The sequence below is a fragment of the Micropterus dolomieu genome, linkage group LG07, assembly GCF_021292245.1.
Source record: "Micropterus dolomieu isolate WLL.071019.BEF.003 ecotype Adirondacks linkage group LG07, ASM2129224v1, whole genome shotgun sequence".
Taxonomy (NCBI): Eukaryota; Metazoa; Chordata; class Actinopteri; order Centrarchiformes; family Centrarchidae; genus Micropterus; species Micropterus dolomieu.
Window position 1 is genome coordinate 29379254 of NC_060156.1, and position 19636 is coordinate 29398889.

At 41.7% G+C, this 19636-nt stretch overlaps 1 protein-coding gene across 2 annotated transcripts in view; it reads right to left on the bottom strand.

The window, feature by feature from the left end:
* gli2a (GLI family zinc finger 2a) overlaps nt 1-19636 on the bottom strand; it is an 81313-nt gene that overhangs the window by 21411 nt on the left and 40266 nt on the right. For both annotated transcript variants that reach the window (XR_006825783.1, XM_046054724.1), the window contains exons 3-5: nt 14425-14530; nt 5760-5965; nt 987-1190 (exon numbers count right to left, since the gene is read on the bottom strand). Coding sequence is in view for 1 of the 2 variants with exons in the window: in XM_046054724.1 (XP_045910680.1) it covers nt 987-1190; nt 5760-5965; nt 14425-14530 (516 nt within the window). In the remaining variant the exon portion in view is untranslated. The remainder of the gene's footprint in view (nt 1-986; nt 1191-5759; nt 5966-14424; nt 14531-19636) is intronic.

The window sequence follows — 19636 nt, forward strand, 5'->3', positions numbered from 1 at the left end:
TGACATGAAAATATCACTCTAATATATCCTGTTGTTAATACAGTAAGCTTCAATTACAGGCATGGATCTGGTTCAAGGTTTATAAATAGGCTCCAAGACTAACAAATCTTCTCCCTCTTTTTTATTTGCAAAGACTGATATGCAAATCATTCAGTTTTTCACTTTTAGCGGGCCATCACTTCTGCCACTGGCAGATCATATCAGCTATAACTAATTAAAGTTAATGCCACAAGTAATAAAAGTAAAGAAATAAAACTTGGCTTATATGCAAGCCAGTGCCTGTTATCCAAAGATCATTTATTAGAAAAAGAAGCACCACTCACAAACACCAATGTACACTTGTGAGTGGGTTGGGGTTTTTACAATCCAACAGTGTTAAGTCTTGTAGTGAAATGATTATGCTAACTGTAAACCTAAGTGGATTTCTAGGTTTTACAGAGAATGGTCTGATTGGCTAGCAGATGGGCTACAGCAGCAGAAGACCACACCAGGTGCCTCTCCTGTCAGCTAAGAACAGGAAACTGATGCTACAATTCACACAGGCTCACCAAAATTAGGCAATAGTTTACTGTAGTCCAACGGCCTCCACAGTCACCAGATCTTAATCCAACAGAGCACCTTTGGTGGTGATGTGGTGGAACGGGAGACTTGCATCATGGATGTGCAGCTGACAAATCTGCAGCAACTGCGTGACGCTATCATGTCAATACGGACCAAAGTCTCTGAGGAATGTTTCCCACTCCTTGTTGAAGTTATGCACAAATAATTAAGGCAATTCTGAAGGAAAAAGGGGGTCCAACCCGTTACTAGCAAGGTGTACCTAAGAAAGTGGCCAGTGAGTGTACAGCGGAATTCTCATATAACAAATAGCAACCTTTAACTGCACATGTGCAGTTACACCAAAGGGTAAATTCATTAGTTGGTACATTTAAACATCAAGTTGTATTTGTGTCAAAAGGCAACACAGCAAGATGTTTTATCCTCACCATCCACGGGGCTGATGTAATCTGGTAGATGAGCTGCAGCCGCTGCTGCTGCGGCCGCCGCTGCACTGCTCTGCATCAGCAGGTCAGTGTAGGGGCTTCGCTGGCTGGCACTGGTCATCAGGTGGTAGTATTCTGTCGGGTTTGCCCCTGGTGGTGGAGGGGGGAGACTGAACAGGGCACGATCCTTCAGGTGTTCGTGGGTCACTGCAGCAGAAATGGGAGGAACAAAAAATCCTTTTTGTGCTTGAACAATATCACTATAATACAACAATATACAACACTAATATAATACAACACTGCAGAATTAAGCAACCAGGAGGTAAGTTCTGTCAAGACTGCTGCAATTCCTGCTGGTGCTTCAGCACAGAGGTCATAACCTGTGCAGTGATGCTAAACATGTTTTGACAAGTCAGAGGAGCTGAACAAAAAAAAAAAATTTTGTATTTCTCTAATAAGGTAATATTTTCATGACATCAACATCATTTGGCATATCCCTTGACACAATGAAAAAAACATATGAGGTGGCAAGAAGCACTCAACAGAGGAGACGAGTGCCCTGCTTTACAGGTTTGAAGATCTGTGTGTATGTGCATGCCCCGGGGCATGAGGGTTTTGATAAAAGATGTGTGATGTCTTTGAGGCCTGCTTTGTTATGGGAAAATATCTCAAGTGAGTAAAGGAAGCAGAGGGACAGATGCAGCGGAGGGTGGGGGATAGGGGGGATACCACATTCCTGCACTTCTGTGGTGTTGTGTATGTATTAAGTTTGACAGGCTGAAATCATACACAGAGTGCAGGTGCACACACACACACACACACACACACACACACACACACACACACACACACACACACTCACGCTCATAATGCTGAGGAAGCCTTAACTACTGCATGTGCAAAGGTAATATTGATGTGAAATGTGCACCTGCACCAAGTAAAGCCACATTTAAAAGTGTCAGGAACTATAAGAGTGACAGATGGATTGGTTTTCCTCTTTCCTACATTTCCTGCTCTCTGTCTTCCTCCCTCCCCCAGTGGGTAGAGTGTGCGGAGGGACAGGGGTGTGGGCCGGTGGTGGATTAATATGCATGCTGGTAGAAACACGGGGGAAGTGGGGGGATGGGATCACTGGGTAGGGGCCAAGTGGGATATTGGGGGAGCAAGACCACAGCCTCTTCCACCATCTATGCACGCAGACACATAAGCACACACATAAACCATAAAATCTGGATCCATCAGAACCTATTAGGCCATGGCTGTAGTAACAGTACACAGGCAGTGTGTTTGTGCTCCAGCAGCAGCGACCCGGGCATATTCCTTTGGTTTCTCCATGGCTGCCAGATCATGTTACCGCCTCAGCAGAGTAGCATTTTGTGTTTGAGTGTGTGACCTCACTGTTGAACACAGAGGGATGAAAGACTCCACTGGTTCCGGTAAAACCTGACAAAAACATAGTGTTTTCCAAACCCAGCAACTAGTTGTGTAGATTGTAATTAAACAATACTAACTCTGTCTGATTTCACTCATTCGTCCCAATAAACACTCCACAAAAGTTTACTCTATTAGAAGAAGTAAATTGAGATTTTGGACTAATGAATGCGACAGGTATGATGTAGAGGGTGACACAGGAGTGGATTTTTACTTTATCGTTTATTTAGGTCTCATACCAATCCCAGAAGAATGACCCCCTGTCCCATCCTGTTCCCCATAAAAAAAAAATAAAACAGTGTTTATTATGTTATTATTAGAAATGCATATTTATATATAAAAAGTAGATGTGTGATTCCCTTCCCGCCCGCTCCCATTGACTTAAATTCCTTTGCCGTGTCAGTCCCATGATGACAAGTGAAATAGACTCCCATAATGCAGGAATCCCACAGAAATCCAATGACACAGAGGATTCCCGAAACAATATCAGCCAGTACAGTTTCGTAATGTAATTTTCTACAAAATGTGATGCATTGAATTGTGTGAATTTTGTTTGCAGAAAGTATTGTAGCCTACACGGTATGGACACTACTTACTTCTTTTGATTGTGTATTTTTTAAGGGCACTATATAGGACATACATTTCTCAAAATGGCAGAGGGTAAATTTAGTGCACCATGTCGTAAATAGGGGGTGATTTCTGAGACAGCTTAAGAGTCTACAGCTGTGCTTATAGGTGCAGTGATGTTTTGAGCCATATGCCCATGTCAGTGACAATGATAACATGTTGAACTTTAGCAGGTATAATGTTCATCATGTTCACCGCCTTAGCACAACACTAGCACAGCTAAAAAGTAGGTGTTACTGCTGTATAGCAAATAGTCAGATATTCAGTGTACTACAAAGGCATTACAACATGCTCCTTCCCTTTACAACAATATCATGACATTCTAGTTTGGACTCCAGAGATGCTGTAGGTAAAGGTGTGCTACATGTGCACAGCTACATGCCAGATGTCGCAATTCTGATTAAATTAAATTAATTTAATGAGTATGGCATCATGGTAATTTATATAGTATATCTTAATCAGTTCACAAATAAATCTCCATGTCTGGTATGAAGGTATCTCTATCAGAGGTTTACACATGCTCCACTGAGCTCTGTGTTTCCACAGACTTCATTTATGTGGAATGGAGCTGCACAGTGCACTCCATTTGGTGCCATACTTCCCTGCCACTTTATCAGTGACAGCATCTCTTCCGCATTGCTTCTCTTGAAAGGCGGGGAGGCATTACTTGCCAGCAGCGTGTGCTTGGTGATTTATTGGTGCCGGTGCAGGCCTGTGGCTCCTCACTTCTTCAACCTGTTGTTTGAACAGTGGCAGCGAGGACAGACTGTCATCATGTGAACTCAGTAGTTCAGGGGCACTGCGTGTTTCTGTCTGTGCTGATTTCAATGGTTCCTCCAGCCCAAACATACGTACAAACGAGCAGGAAAGTTGCCCGTACCGCAAACCATACACCTGATACATCCACAAATCACCTACATGCACACACATGCAAAAACACCTTAACAAGCATGATGAAAGGTGTACTTCAGTACCTTATGTAGAGGAATGTATACGGTGCAAGACTAATTATCACCATTCGGTAAATAATCAACTGTGTAAACTCAAGTGTGTATGCAAAGAGCTGCAGCCAAGTAGACGGAGTTGGTTTATAGTGAACATGCTGTATAAATTCTAAACCCCGCTCAACCCAAAACTTACCTCTGTAATATTCAAAGTAGCTGAATAGCCACCTTTGAAACATTTCTTACATCGTGTTATTCTTTAGATTGTTTACATTGCATGCATCATAATAAGACTAAGACTGAGGGCTTCCGTCTTGCATATGTAAAATGTGTGTGAGTGTTTATGGATGACCATGTGTGCCTGGGCATTTAACGTTACTGACACACTGAGCATCTATACGAGCACAAGTAAAAGACAGAATGTGATAAGTATCAACATGTATTTCACACACTTCGTTCCAGTGCGTCCCATAGTTGTGTACTGTTAATATACTTGCCTAAGTGTTTGTATATACTTGTATGTGTTCAACCTACAGCGAAAATGTGTTTGTAGACTAGTGTTGATAACAAAACCAAAACCAACTGCCCTCTACTTTGACAGGCTGAATTACATATTCAGCCAAATCCCAGTGTTATCACCAGAGGCGAATATACTATACTGCATGTGCCAAAGCTGTGTACTGAATTGGTACTGGAGCGAGAAAAATTTGTTAAGATTGTCACACATGGAGTCAGTGATGGGTGCGCAACACTTTTTTAGTTTTCGGAGCAGGCACTGCTTGGCCACTGGAAGTGCTACATTATCGAGAACCATCATCCGATCGGCTTCACAGTGCACTCCGTTGGGTCCTCAGCTATAGATCCGTTGATGGGAGGTACGTTTTTTGAGATATGCGAAGGACAGATTACTTCCTTTATTGTTAGGTTATGATCCTACAGTGCCACCTGTTGGCCAAATGGCACCGAATTTGTCATGGGTTTTCAGACATCATATCTGCATGTCCATTAATAGCGTAATGCCTTCAGGACATATGACATTTTTTGTAATACAAGCCCTGCCCACAGCATTTTATCACACTATGAGAGCCAGCTACAGCATAACTGTATGGAATATCAAAATTTGTACCAAATTTGGTGACAATTGCTCAAGATGTGCAGGAGGAGTAACAGAAAAAAATAATTTGGACAAAATTCTAAAACAATCTAGACGAAAATCAGCTTGGCTTAGGAGCAAAACTTTTTCCTGGATTCTGTGGATTCCAGACTAATCTCCATATGAGACTTACAGTTCAAAATTCACAGGCCAAATGTAACGTTTGTAGCTGTAGCATGACCACCTGGCCAAATTGTACCAAAGCCAACACTGCACTCCCTTAGGTCCTCAGCAATATACCCGCCAAGTGTGAAGTCGACTAATAGTCGAGAAAATCAGATACAGACACACATGCAGAAAAAAGAAGGACAGAGATTCCTTCCTTTAATGAATGCATAAAATAATAAATGCTCCACTTCACAACATGTTTTTTTTATGTGTATTTTGGGGCACAAAAAACCAACATGTTTCTGTTTCTGGATAGTTTCCCTACTCCTTAATATAAGTTCAAATGACCACTGTGGGATGGGGTCTACTGGGCTGTCTTTGTTTTGCTTCTCTTCTGAGTGAATAGTCTCCTACATCTTGTTTGGTTTTTCTGTTGGTACTAACAGCACCAATTTTTAGATAAATAGATGTTATAGTTCATGGTGGTGCTACAGTATGTGGGGTAAATCTTACCTTCTGCAGGGCTCAGTCCTCGGGCCGCTGAGATCATGGAGAGGGTGGGGCTGCCATGTACCGAGCGTAGGTAGTGCTCCATGTGGGGGCTGACGTAAGGATGTGGAGGGCTGAACGGTGACTCACCCGTCCCAGGCGCCGTGTGGGGTGATAGACGGATCAGGGAAATATCTGAGATGACTGGACTGCCCGTCAGTCCTGGAGGTCTGTGATAGAGGAGTAAAAATGAGAAAAATGTAAATAAATGACACAAAGAGGAAGGCAGAGCAACAGGGGACAGTGAAAAAAGGAAAAAGAAAGGGTGTGGGGAGGATGAGGTTCAGAGATAAATAGAAAGACTAAAAAAAGATAGTGGGAGATGGAGGGAGTGGAGACAGCGTGTATAATTTGATTACTTGTATTGTGCTCAGTAATCATTGTGAGTGATCTTCGTTGGTATGTTCATAGACAAGCCTTAACTTCTGTTATTCCACAAAAGTGTCAGTCTCAATCCATTTACGCCCTTTCCCCTCCCCAGTCCCACAGCTAATACATAATAATCCCCTTTTGTTCACCTTCTTCTATTACTGTAAGCCTAGAGCTACAGACAAGTCAAGACCAAGGGCTTTCGACTGCAAGGCTACCAGGAATCGTATTTTTGGTCTTTTTGGGTGGGCAAAGCTACAGGGTCTCTCACATCATGTATTGCATGGTGCATGATAAGAGAGTGCAATCGGATGCTCAAAACCTTCAGTAGCTGCCTACAGCCACCATGTCCGACAGCCTGCCGGTCACATCCAGCTATACAGTAAATACGTCATCTCTGGCAGGTAATGCTTGCAGAAACACAGACAAGCGGGCGTTGTAATTCCTGATAGCCCTGAGGAGCTGAACTCTAGACAAAAATGTCTGCTGGCCGCTGGCAGTGGCACAATCCTTTGAAGGGGCCCTACTACTTATGTTAACCCAGTGTGCTTCAGTTTCCTCAGTGTGTGGTGAGAACACCTGGTAGAAATTCAGTCCGCACAAAGACACTCAAGCAAGATGAATGATGACTAATAGAGAAAAGCTCAATGACAAAGTGTGGTTATATTGCTGTTTTAACAGTAACTAATAAATTGTCAATCAACACTGTAGGGGGCAGGGATTCAAATTTAAGTGGACTTTTAGTTGAAACTGTGGTCTGGTTTGACAGAGAGGTATGTTACAGTACTGTACTGGCTTAAAAGTAAATTCCAAGACAGAAAAAAACATACCTGGAAGACAACACAAGTAAGGAATGGTTCAGAAACTTTATATATATATATATAGATAAGCTGGCTGGGTTTAATATTTATGGAAATATTAGCTAACTGGCTACAAATTACATTTCAAAATAACATAAAACAATGGATTTCAATTAAGTTAAATGCACATTAGAAGACTAGGACCCCATAACCCATTGTCTTGATGAAAGTAGATTTCTCTATGTGGCAATGAGACATAAAACAAGTATTTCATTCTCATGGAAGTAACTATAAATCATCATTCAATCTCTCTAAAGAAGACAAGAAAAAGAACATGTGGGCTGAGGGTAATGACCCTAAAGGGAACCTATGAAGGAAAAAGGGTCCTCCCTTTAGCAGAAATGACCAGACTAATGACTCACTGTAATACTGTCAGTGGATTAGAGGAGGGCCTTACACAATGAGCCTGGTTAACAAAAATGTTTTGGAGCCTCCTTTCAAAATGGAATTTAGGTCTGAGGTCACTTCACGGTCAGTTCAACTTTTTAGTTTCAAAATATTCGATTCTTTGTCTATTTTTCAGCCTTACTTTACATTTTAAATTGCAAAAATTAAGTGACTTTATGCTAGCCCTGTTGGAATCTCCCAAAGAGCACACATTACTTGCTTCACTTCAATCTGTCTCAGAATCTGGGGCGATTCTTTTGTTAGAAAAAATGACCACAGTGACACTTTTATACAACAATACAATGTCATAAAAATAATAGAATAGCTGTCTTTATGAGAGCCTCAGAACAAATGCTGCTGAAGCTGACACTTTAGCAGCTCGATGGCTGCTGTGAACACACGAGTGTTTATATGTGTGGTTTTGATTCTTGGCAGTATCAACTGCATGCTGGGTACACAGCGTGTGTGTATGTGTTAGAAAAGGGGGTAGGGAATGGTTCATGTAGAAGGATGCTCGGCTCACACGAACTGGTAACATGATTCATCAATGTTCTTCAATTAAATGTGGAGATTAGTCTATGACCTACTGAGGGACTACGTTGCATCCAAAGTTTTGTATCTGGACTGAGTGCAAAACCATCTAATGCTGATAATAGATTCCTTAAGGTCAGTAAATAGTAAAGATTATCATCATTCCGAAGAAGCTTAAAGATTTAAATGAAGATAAAGTTTCGGTGTACATCTCAAACAGGGCTGTCAAATCATGCAACTCAGATGAAATGAGTTTGACTGGTCCAGGTTTTAGTTAAAGGCTGTGGCTATGAAAGGTGGGCCTGGGACCTAGCAAGCATGCTTGGCAGAACCCCCAATCCTCCCTTCAGTTACCCTGATCAGTCTCTCATTCACTGTCTCTGTGCCGACGCCAACCTGCACCCGGCCCAGCCCTGCCCAACTCAGGCCGAGCCAACCAACCCAGAGCCTCAGCCCTCGCTCCATTTCCAGTAAGCGCCTGCAGACTACTGGCCTTGTCCGAGGGCCAAATTTCTGCTGTCAGGCCCACTCTTACCCTACAAACAACCATAAAGAGCCCTCTGTTCTGAGCGGGAGGGGAGAAGGGAGAAGAAACAGACGCTCCATACACAAAAACACGCTTCCCTCGGTCCGCCTCGAAGCAGCATACAGAGAGGTTGGCAGTGCCTTTTCAGATTAGTGCAGGACTACCTGGGTAAGCTGGCACTGGTGCTGGCTCTCTCTCTTATCAGAGTGGGTGACTCAAATTAATCGCAGACTTGGATTTCTAGAATTTAGCTAAAGCATAAAGGTATAATGCAATATACTGATATGTTTCTTGAATGGACAGAATATTAGAAACACCTGTCTAATGTCATACAGGAACCTTTGTAGCATGTTTCATCTTTACCTCCATCATGGACTGATGATGATTTAATAATGGATCACAATGAGTACCAGATATCTTTTAAGTTTCATGAAAATAGAGAATGGTTCTAATAAAAGTAAAAATGCTGCATTTTTAAGGGATAAGACTTGCATTATTGTATAATTTTCTCATTTTCATTTTCTCTCTTAAAGATCCAGACCACATGTGTTTGTCCATTACTCCACATCATATGTGCTCCAAGTCCTTTGGTCCCTACTGAAAGTATAATTCTTTAACAACTGGTCGCATATATTTCAAAATTAAAAGTGTGTGTTTGATAATGAAGGAACACGTCACCCATTGCAACAGTGTTGCTCATTGATGTGTTAGTTTTTTGGACAGCAATTCAAACTCTGTGGCACAGAGGAATCAGACCTTGGCTACATAGGCAACACCTGTTAGAATAGTCTCATGGTATCTGTTGAAAATAAGAAAAACATTGAACATCACCAGCCTCATCCTTTGAGGCAAATGAAAAAAACAGCTTCCAAATTGGGTGGTGATGGGGCAGTGGATAAGACACATGCCCCTGGTGTGGTGTTTAATTCCCACTGTAACACATCCACAAATGTGTCCCTGAGCAAAACACTTAACCCATAGCTGCTCCAGAGGCGTGTGACCTCTGACATAATTAGTAAGTTGCTTTGGATAAAAGTGTCAGCTAAATAATTAATTATTATTATAAATTAGTGTCATTATTTTTGTTCATAAGACAATATGAGCTGCCTTACATTGCATTATAAACATCCTCAGCGTGCTTTATAGATGTTCGTTGAGGGTAAAAAAATCAATTTAATTTTTATTATAATCAATATCCCCCTTCCCCGTGCTCCACCAACCATTTTACTTTAAACCTATATCCATCAACAATAGTTAGTTGTTTCTTGGCAGATAGCAAACCACATCACTCTAGCTGCAGTAAATCACTCAAACGAGTATATATGGGGCCTTGATAATAAGGTCAAATTTACTGCTGTTGCCTGTCAGGAGGCTGAAAATAATACTCTTGTCTGTCAGGTACCATTATTGAAGCCTTGTCGATCCACCCTTTTTCTGACAAGATGTTACACGAAGTCTGCATGTTTTCCAGAGGCTTCAGTCGCAGAGACTGAACAGGAAGCTCTTGGAGGGCCTCAGAGCCCTGGGAGAGCCCCGTCTCTTAATCAGTGGCTGCCATTTAAAGAAACTTCCATCATACTGGAACACTATGGGTGGTTGCCTGGCTGGAAACAATCTAAGAAATGGTAACAGTCCTTGCATGCAGTTGAAAGTCAGAATTATTCATTACTTCCAAATACAAGTGCCAGGACTTTGTCCTTGTACGGATGATACTTATGGAGAAATATGGATAGATAGAGGGATAGGAAGCCAATGTGAGTCAGAAGATGACATGGTTTCAAAGAGGTAATTGCTATTTGTCTCTGTGTTCTGTACTGTGTGATTACATGCTCTCCGTTGTTCCATTGTTAAAACTCTGTTGTGAGAAAAAGTGATTTGGACATGGTACAGCTTGTTGAGCATATGAGTAACCCTATGAGTAAGTGCATACCAGCGCAAGTACATTAGATTATTGGTGGAGCAGACTGGAGCAGGATTAGTAGTGAGTTAAAGAAAAAGGTTTCTTGTTAGGTTCTAGCCAACGCTGTACCGATCTAAAATCAAACAGAACCAAATGGTAAGAATAAAAATAGTTTTAGAGGAAGCTGACCTTGCTAAGTGTCAGAGCATTTCTATAAGCTAGTTTCAGCTTACAGTGTTGCTCTGGTGATTTCGCAGTTTCAGCGTTTAAACAGTGTGTTTAACAGAGTGTTTGTCGGATCATCACGCAGCATCTGACTTTCCTTGCCCTCACATTGCATATGTAAACTCAACCAATCTAGTTTCACTGTGGTGTGAATTCAAAAAGTTTGAATAGGTCTTTCTGCAAGTATCAATGTCCTCTGCCAGAAGATGCTGCCCATGTAACCTGTTTTCAAGGTGAGGTGTTAAAGCCACACTCCAACTTGAAGTCCCCTTTCTGTCTGTCTGCCTGCCTCCCTGCCCTCCTGGCTGACCAACAAGTTAGAATTTGCCTCTCTGGCATTTTCCCTACTGGCTCAGGGTGGGATGAATTATGATGTGACACCCTCCCTTCTGTACTTCTGGGCAGGCAAGGCGATCAAGATAAATCACCACACTGCCCCACATGGGACATGCTAAGATCCTGCTTTAGTTGTTTTTGGGGCCCTGATCAGGATGTAGTGGATTTGGACACAACATGATACTGTACTCCCTGAGAAGCTAGGGCTGTGTACAAAGGAGGGGCCCAGCAGAACTCTGTCAGATGATGGGATAATATACTTAAATGAGATGGGATTATACAGAGGGTAATTATCCATTATTCATCTCCGTTGCTGTCACATACCATTTAGTCTTTTTTGAGTGCAAGACAATTACGGTGAGACCGTGCTATAAACTGTGAAAATTTCAGGCTATTGATTTGCAACTCCGCAGTCTTTTGATTGATAGGTCCCTTGTCTTTTCAGCAGAACATTCCTGGCTGTAACTCAGGGGAGCATCCAAATTCAAACATTAGATGTGACAATGAGCTGGGGCTGGAGCCAGCAGGCACCAACATAAGATAACAACACGTCTGTCAAAACCACTGACAACCAATCGTCAGACTCAACCCCCCTCCGCACCACCATTTACTCCCACCCTCCCCTCTCCATGTTAACAAAAACAAAACAATGAAGGGAAAAAACAACATCAACCCAAATGGCTGATCAGTAAACTGTATTTAATCAACACATTCCGTGCTGTGGGGCTGCGGGCCTTGAACATGCTGATTGCCTGGTGAGTGGGACCACATCTGTTTGTGTACAGCGGCGGTGTAGGCCACAGCTCTGCCACACAAAAACCTTGGGCATATTTCAACTTTTCAGTGCTGCAATTTGGCCCATGACTGCTTCCCAAAAAGCATAAATACGTGCCGTGGAATGAGCGGGGGATCTGTTTTTCTCATCCGTTGCGTTGTCGTTGAGGTTCTGGGAGCGGAAGGCTGGATTTCGGAAGCTAATTACCCGGTCAAACATGCTGGCATGGTGGCTGGCTTTCCTGGCTTGTGGGTTTGCACAGAAAATGCTCGACTCCACAATATGTAGCAAACAGCACGTAAGAGCTGTATCTCCACTGTCATCCCACGACAGGCTCTTCCTAATGTGTTCCAGAGACAGTTCTGTTATGCCATGTTTCTTCTCTCTGGAATGCTAAGTTCGTGAAAGGCAGGGAGACCACAATGGAAGGGTTACTAATTTTAACATTTAGAAATGTGCTTAAAGATGGCATATGCGAATATGCTTTGTGTCCTGGCATTGCTATCTTGGGTAAGGTGTGTAAATTTTATCCAGACACCCGCGTGTGTCACAGTTTCTGAGTAGAGGCAATTCAAAAAATCTTCAAATATATCTTTCAGTTTGAGTATTTGGAAATGCTATAAGCACTTTTGGTTTAGGGGTGGTGATGTACAGTGGATAAGACACATGCCTTTGAGAGAGATCCAGGTTCAACTCCCCACTGTGACAAATTCACCAATGTGTCCCTGAGCAAGACACTTAAACCCCTAGTTGCTACAGAGGCGTGCGACCTCTGACATACAGCAACTGCGAGTTGCTTTTAATAAAAAGTGTCAGCTAAATGAATAAATATAAATGTAATAAATGTAAATGTCAAATGCATAACTTCATTGTAAGCATGCATCATGAGCCTGGAAATGCTACAAATCATTGGCTAACAGTTGCTAATATATGCAAAGAAATAAACCACTGATGCCAAACAAATAAAACTTTTTCTATTGTAGCTTTACTAAACAGCCTATATCGATAAGAAACATAAAAGATATTCAGAAAATTACTCAAAGCTATGCACTCTTTCTCCTGTACGACTGGTATTTGCACTGGCCTACTGAGTAACAGAATACCCCAGTCTATTCCTTTGCATTGTCAGCCAGGGAGCAAGGCGGTTCACAAAGCAGTGAGTACCGCGGGCTCTGCTTTTTGACAGCTGTGACAGAGTCACCTGCAGCCCTAATTATATTACACACAAACAGCAATGAAGGGTGCTCCATATGGAGTTAGTACAATCTTTCAGGCAGGAAGTACAATCCTGACACACAGCAACCCTCCACTGACGAAGTGCTGCCACCAAGCGCCCTGCGCAGACACCCTGCTCCATTTCGCCAGGACGACACGCGGTAATTAGGTGAATTTGGCGCATGCTGGAGAAAAGACAACTATATCAAGGTCTTGATGAATTAGTGGGAGCACTCTGTCAGAGTCACATCACATTAATCAAAACAAACCGGGCTCGCAGCCACACTTTTTCCCCCTCCTTTCCCTCGCTTTGCAGGTGATGAATAGCTCTGTCTACACTGTGTATCACCTGATCTTGCTGAATTTAAATGTAACAGCACAGTTCTCACAAAACCTCTATTGATCTTACTCCTGGGTTCCCTTCCTGGATTTGAATATATTAGATAAGGCCTGGCAATGTTAGGAAGGCCACACTTTTATGGTAATGCCACATTAATAAAGTCAGAAAATAAACTAGTGTTTCTTTGTAGGTCGGGTTAGGATATGAGTTTCATCACTAAGCACACTGCTGGAATGCCAACCTATTTATCCTAACTAAAACACTGTGAGTTTATGTTTTTAAAATGGAATGTTTTTTAGATATTAAATAAATAGATGTGTGAAATACATTTGACACATTTCTGCTTTAATAGCCAATAATAACATTTCATAAGGATTCTATCAGACTTAGTGCTGCCAATTTTACTTAAATGTATCTATGTACCACTCCTAATGTTGTCTTTCACTTGGCCTTCTCTCAGCAGAGTTGTTCTACTAGAAAAGATGTTTCTTGGCAGAGTTCCTCATTGTCTCCCTAAGTCCCACACCATGAAATGTTAGGAGAGGAGATAGGAGGGGAAATGTCTGTTGTATTGTGCTTAAGTGGCTTGTTTCTCTTCATTGCTGTCTCAGTGTATCTTGTCTGGCTTTGATGTATTTGAACTTGGTTTCTTCACCAAAGCTCAGAAAAAGGGGCCGATTTATTTCCAGCTCTGGTGATGACAAATATGAAGGAGTAATAGTAAATTCACAGAGAGAGAAAGCAATCAAACCTGAAAAAACTGACCTTCACAAGTCTCATTGAGCCACCTTTGCTTTTTAGACATTGTTCAGCTGTGTAAAAAATGGCTCACTAAATTTTAAGTGGAATTGCACATGTTGATTATATTCTGTCTCAGTTTGTTTCTACTCTGCATTGAAGCTGTTTGATTTTGTGAAGTGAAGTATTCAAACCAAGGATTCTATTCCATCAAATGGAAGTATTCTCTTGTGCATCAATTTGTGCACATTTCCCCAAAAGTCAGCTGACATATTTGATATCTTTGGAGACTTTGTTTTCTAGAAAAAAAACAAACAGTTTTGTTGCACAGCAGGATTCGGTAATGACTGGCCCAGCGGCCCGATGGGCCACTGTTTGTTAGGGAAGAAGAACTGTGAATGCCACTATGATTTTTTATGATACTTACCCATGCATGCCGTGGAGTGGGTGTGGCTCATAATGGTATCGCCCCTCGTGGTGTCGCATGTCAATTGGGATAGGGGTGTGAAACGTGGGGAAGAGGTGGTGGGCACCTGTGAGTGCAAAGAAGAGAGAAAAGGTCCTAAATAAAAAACAACACAATGCAGTGAAACAAAAAAAATGAATGGTGACACATTTCAGCTGGCCAAATAAGAAGAATACTAAAATAACAAGACAAACAATTATTAAGAATGAATTACTGTTCCTGCAACACAGCATGAGACGCAACTGTACCATTTTACAGTTCCAGTAATCCACCAGTAATTGAAACCTTCTACACTGTCTGTGGCTTTTGCCCCAGGAACTGTTCATTAATGGCTCTCTCTATCCAATGAGACCAAAGCAGGGTTTACGCAACAATGGATGTGTTTTTATGTGTCAGACGAAGAATGCACAAATCCACCATTTCCTGCCATAAATGGTCTGATGGCTTGAGGGAAGTCTCATTAGGACAACACAGCCGATCTTCATTAATTACTGCCATTACAACCGCTGAGTAGGAGACATTATTGTCTTGATTGAAGGAGAAGAGCTCTCATCATGGACAAAAACCTACTAATTCTCTCCAGTTTGATTTGGTAATATTTTGCATGTTTGATGCAGCAAAATAAACCGAAAACAGACACCAAGAATGACTTTGCAAGAATCCTGAGAGCACATTCAGTTGTGTTTGTGTATGTGTGGTTTGTATGTGTGCGCACTGTGGAGGGACACAAAAAGAGAGCACTGAGCTACGCAGCTCCCTTGGGTTAATCCCTGGTTGCTATAAGGGTTCTTTGGCTGTACGGTCCAGTAAACCTGGGATGACCTCAGAGCAAAGACCACCAAGGTTAAAGGTCACAGCTCAGTGAGAGCAGATCATTATCTCTGTCACTCAGTCCCAGTGGTCCTCTCCGATTAAAGGGGCAATTGGTGTCTATTCATACCAATGTGCTGCCAATATGCCATAAGCAAACATACTGAGGACTCCCAGTTTTTTAAGACCAGGCAGCTACTGCACGTGCAGGCCTTTTCACTCAAGATGAACGAGTTTGAAGGTTTGTTTCATTTTGTTTTCTCACTTTGTTTAGTTCAAAGTTCAAACAGACATCCATAAAACATAACATTAGGCCATTAAAATACAACTTATTCTCAACAGTCCTTTTCTCACACATAATAATACATAATAGATACTGCAATCCAAACATTTTTAACATATCGGATAATTTGTATAGCACAATGGTTCTAACCTTTCTTAACTCTGAAAGGTTTGTCAAGGTGATTAACTGCTCAAGAACGTGGGTTTAAAGAGATATGAGATTCTTATTCACCAGAGTTAATATAAAGCATTATTGCTCTAAAGACACGAGTTCTCCTGATATTCTTCTATTCTTCAACAAAGAACATGACTACCACGAATACTGAAAAAAGTAAATAACTGAAATTAAGAAGTAAAGCAATGAAAGTCTCAAGGATTTTAAAATGCTGGCCAGTTCGTTTTGAAATGCTTCAAAGACAGGAGATCTTAAAAATCTACATATGAGTAAATATTTTGCTACCAGAATCAAACTGTTTAGGGGATGTTTAAGCTTTGTTTCATGTTGTTCTAAATACTTGACTTCTTTCTTTCAGGGATTGTACACAGATTAACAGAGATAAAGTATGAGTTTACAATTTATTACAATTCTTTTTTGGCATTAAGGAGCTGCATAACAGAGCATGCAGTCATGTTTAGTCTATGGCGTTCTTCTGGTAACGCTGACATCTTGCTTCTACACAGAATGTTTTGTTTGAAATACTGCAACAGATAGTGTGTTGAACGCTTCTGTGCGAGACCTGTGCCACTGTGTCACCGGCAAACAAAAAAAATTGCTGGCTCTCTGGCATTTTTTTCTACTTTTTGCCTGTGTGTGTGTGTGTGTGTGAAAGAAACAATAATTGATTTTATAGCATTATTTGATATTATCCTTAGTAGCAGTAGTATATGTTGTTCCTTTAAAATAAAACATATTGTGTTCAATGGGGGAAAAAATAAATTTTTAACCAGGCATTTAATAATAATACATTTTAGAGCTGTGATATAAACCGTGAAACCATGAAACCGTGACATTTTTGGTTATTATACCGCCAAAATCCCCTAGTGGCCCAAGCCTAGTTTCAATAGATAGAATTTGCCAAAATCTAAAAAAGTGTTTGTTATTGTAATCACAGCAATGATAAAATCCTATGGATTCATGGATTCAAAGTTTGCATTTTTTAAACGCCTTCCCGTTTGAGATGTACCCTAGGGGTCCTAACGCTCTAGCCAGAGCTGTGAAAACAAGGTGTAACAGGACTCTGTGCCTGTAGGCTATGACAGAACGCAGAGTGTTGTTTTTAGGTGATGCCAATTACAAAGACAGACATTACTGCTACTTAACCCTGATTGAGCCTTTTGTTATTCTGAATGAAGTAATCATCATGACGTTGTGCCATCTTGTTCTTACTTAATTCTGATGGGATTACCCATGACTGGGAGGGGAGAGTTTCCCTGAGGGCAGCTCTGAGCTGTGAAACATTTGACTGGTGTGGAATTTGTTTGAGAACAAGTATTACCCAGCAATGATGGTTTTCCCTTTGAAAACTCAGTCTACATGGGCTGTGCGTAACTGATGCAATGTCAAAATAACATTGGCTGAAATCGGTCATGCTACAGATACAGTTGATACATTAAAGAAAATAAATAAGACTGTCTAGAAAAGTGAAATGACACACTAGCCATAAAAATACCTAATTTTTAAAGCTTTTCTTCAAAACATGCTTGTCGTTACAAAATATATGGCAAATTTTCACGGCAGTTAAATGAACGAACACCCGGAGATTTTTTACAAATCTCTGGATGCTGGACAGCTAAATTAAGTCTCAAAATCAAAATGTTCCACTCAAACGGGAAGCTTCCGGTCTGAGACGTGAATCCAATGCGGAAGTCCCATAAACCTGCATTCTATTGAACGGCCAGCAGGAGGCGACTCTTCCGGTTGCAAAAATAAGTCCAGTTCCATTAGAAATAATGGTAAAATGACCCTACTTCTCAGCTGATTTATTACCTCAGTAAACCCTTTCCTGATGAGTTTATGGTCACAATCGCTAGTTTCAAGTCTTCTTCAATACAACATGATGTTCATTTAGTAAATTTAAGGGCTGCTCACTTTCTCTGGTGAATACATTTAGTTTTAAGCCTGTTGTTTGCTAGACAAAGTTGTCTGCCCTGTTAACATGAATTACAGATTCACCTAGCTAAGCAAGCTAGCTAGCTCCACACACGGCCATTTGCTCCACCGTCTCGTCCAAATATGGTCACGTCCGGTGCCGCTGGTTGCAGAAACTCAACATGGCGGCCCCCTATCAGCCAAACTCGAGGCTTTAAAACGGCAGTCCACAAACCAACGGGTGACGTCATGATGACTACGTCCACTTCTTATATACAGTCTGCACACAGCAAAAAGTAAAAGTTGTCTGTGAAGCCAAAGTGAGTTGTAAAAATCTGTCTGTTGCCCCCCGCTCCTTGTCTTTTCTGGTCTTTGAGCTCAGAAGGCCAAGGGCTCTGTGTTTCTATCAAGATCCATGCCGCTGGATCTCAGCCAGTGACCCTCCCTTGCTTTTGTGTGTGAGACAGACGGCCAATTCCAAGTCAACTTGTGTGTTACAAAGCCAAAAGAGGCACCCAGTAAATGAGTGAGAGGGAGTGAGAGCTGGGAAAAGGAGTTTGAGCTTTGTTTCACAAGTGGAGCCAGAAGTTTGGGCTTTGTGTGAGAGGTGCCCCCTGCTTGTGCTGCCTGGCACATCTTTGGTGGAGAGGGTGGGGAAGGCACGGGACAAGGAGACTAGAATATGACAAAGGCACCAAGGTTGTGCTTGAAGTCAGGCTAGCACAGTGGCTTCTTTTAGATGTGTTGAATCAATTAATTTCTTTTTCACATAAGTGCTCATTCATTTGCGTAGCACTCGTGTTGGGATGTATTTTGCTAGATTTGATAAAGCTTCAGTTCAGCGCTGGGGTAGCTCATGATCACGTGTGCCTTTCCTGAGAGACATTTACAATGGCAGATGTAAAAGTCATTCTATTCTATGAAAAAGTTACAGATTACGAATCTAATATATGTTATAGTAAAGTTCAGTCCATGGTAACACAAAAAAACCCCCGCTACAGTACACAGTACCAAGCAGACACATGGGGCTGCTGGATTTGGGGCCAAGAGGGGCTGAACAGGTCCTTCCATCACCCAGACAGCTGCATTGTTTCCTGGGCTGCAGGGACAACTACCAACAGGTATGGCTGGGACCACTCACACGCCTCACTTTCTTGATTTACTGCCCGTCCGTCCCCTTTGGGTGCGTTGGTATGCAGGGTTACTCCACCCTCAGCTCCATTCTGTACATTCAAAACAGTGCGGAGGATTTAGGTTGGCATTAGTCCAACTTATCTCGACTTTTATCATAACACGAAGTGACACTGAGACGGTCACGGTGGTAACTTTCCAGAGTTGTATAATTCTTCTAAATCATGCCTCTATTGCTCAAACTGGATTTCCCGAAATGTATTTAATGTTCTCATCAGACACAACACGCCCTTTGCAAATTTTCTGAACAACTGCTTAGACAAGCTTGATATGATAACCATGAAGCTTCACTTCCGAGTCTGTCATAGTTTTGTGTATAAATTAAATGTCACCTACAAAACAGGCAGTATACTAAAGTTGGGATGACTAGAGTCAGAATTTATTTTCTAGAAAATATCATTAACTCAGATAATCATGTAAACTATTACTGAAGGTCTACTGAAAGGTGCTAATTTTGTAAATCATGAGAAGGGCTCAAAATGCAGTTGTGCACTGTGCACAGTTCACTGGGGGCTGCTGTGTGGATGTAATCTTATATCATAAATCAGTCATGAGCCCACAGAATCCGTCAACTGGTGGTCATTAGCTCTCATAACGTGTTTGTTTTAAGACTGAACATATCTTTGCCCCGTAGCCCCCATAATGAGGCTCCAGACGTGCCAAACATCCTGCCAAGCAGCAGGGTTAGGGCCCCACATCTTCTCCTCCTTTTTAGTTTGCATCCTAAAGCTCCAGTTTGATCTCTCACTAAAGACAATGCCAGGTGTTCGATGTTAACAAAGGCCCCTCCGAGTCTCATGA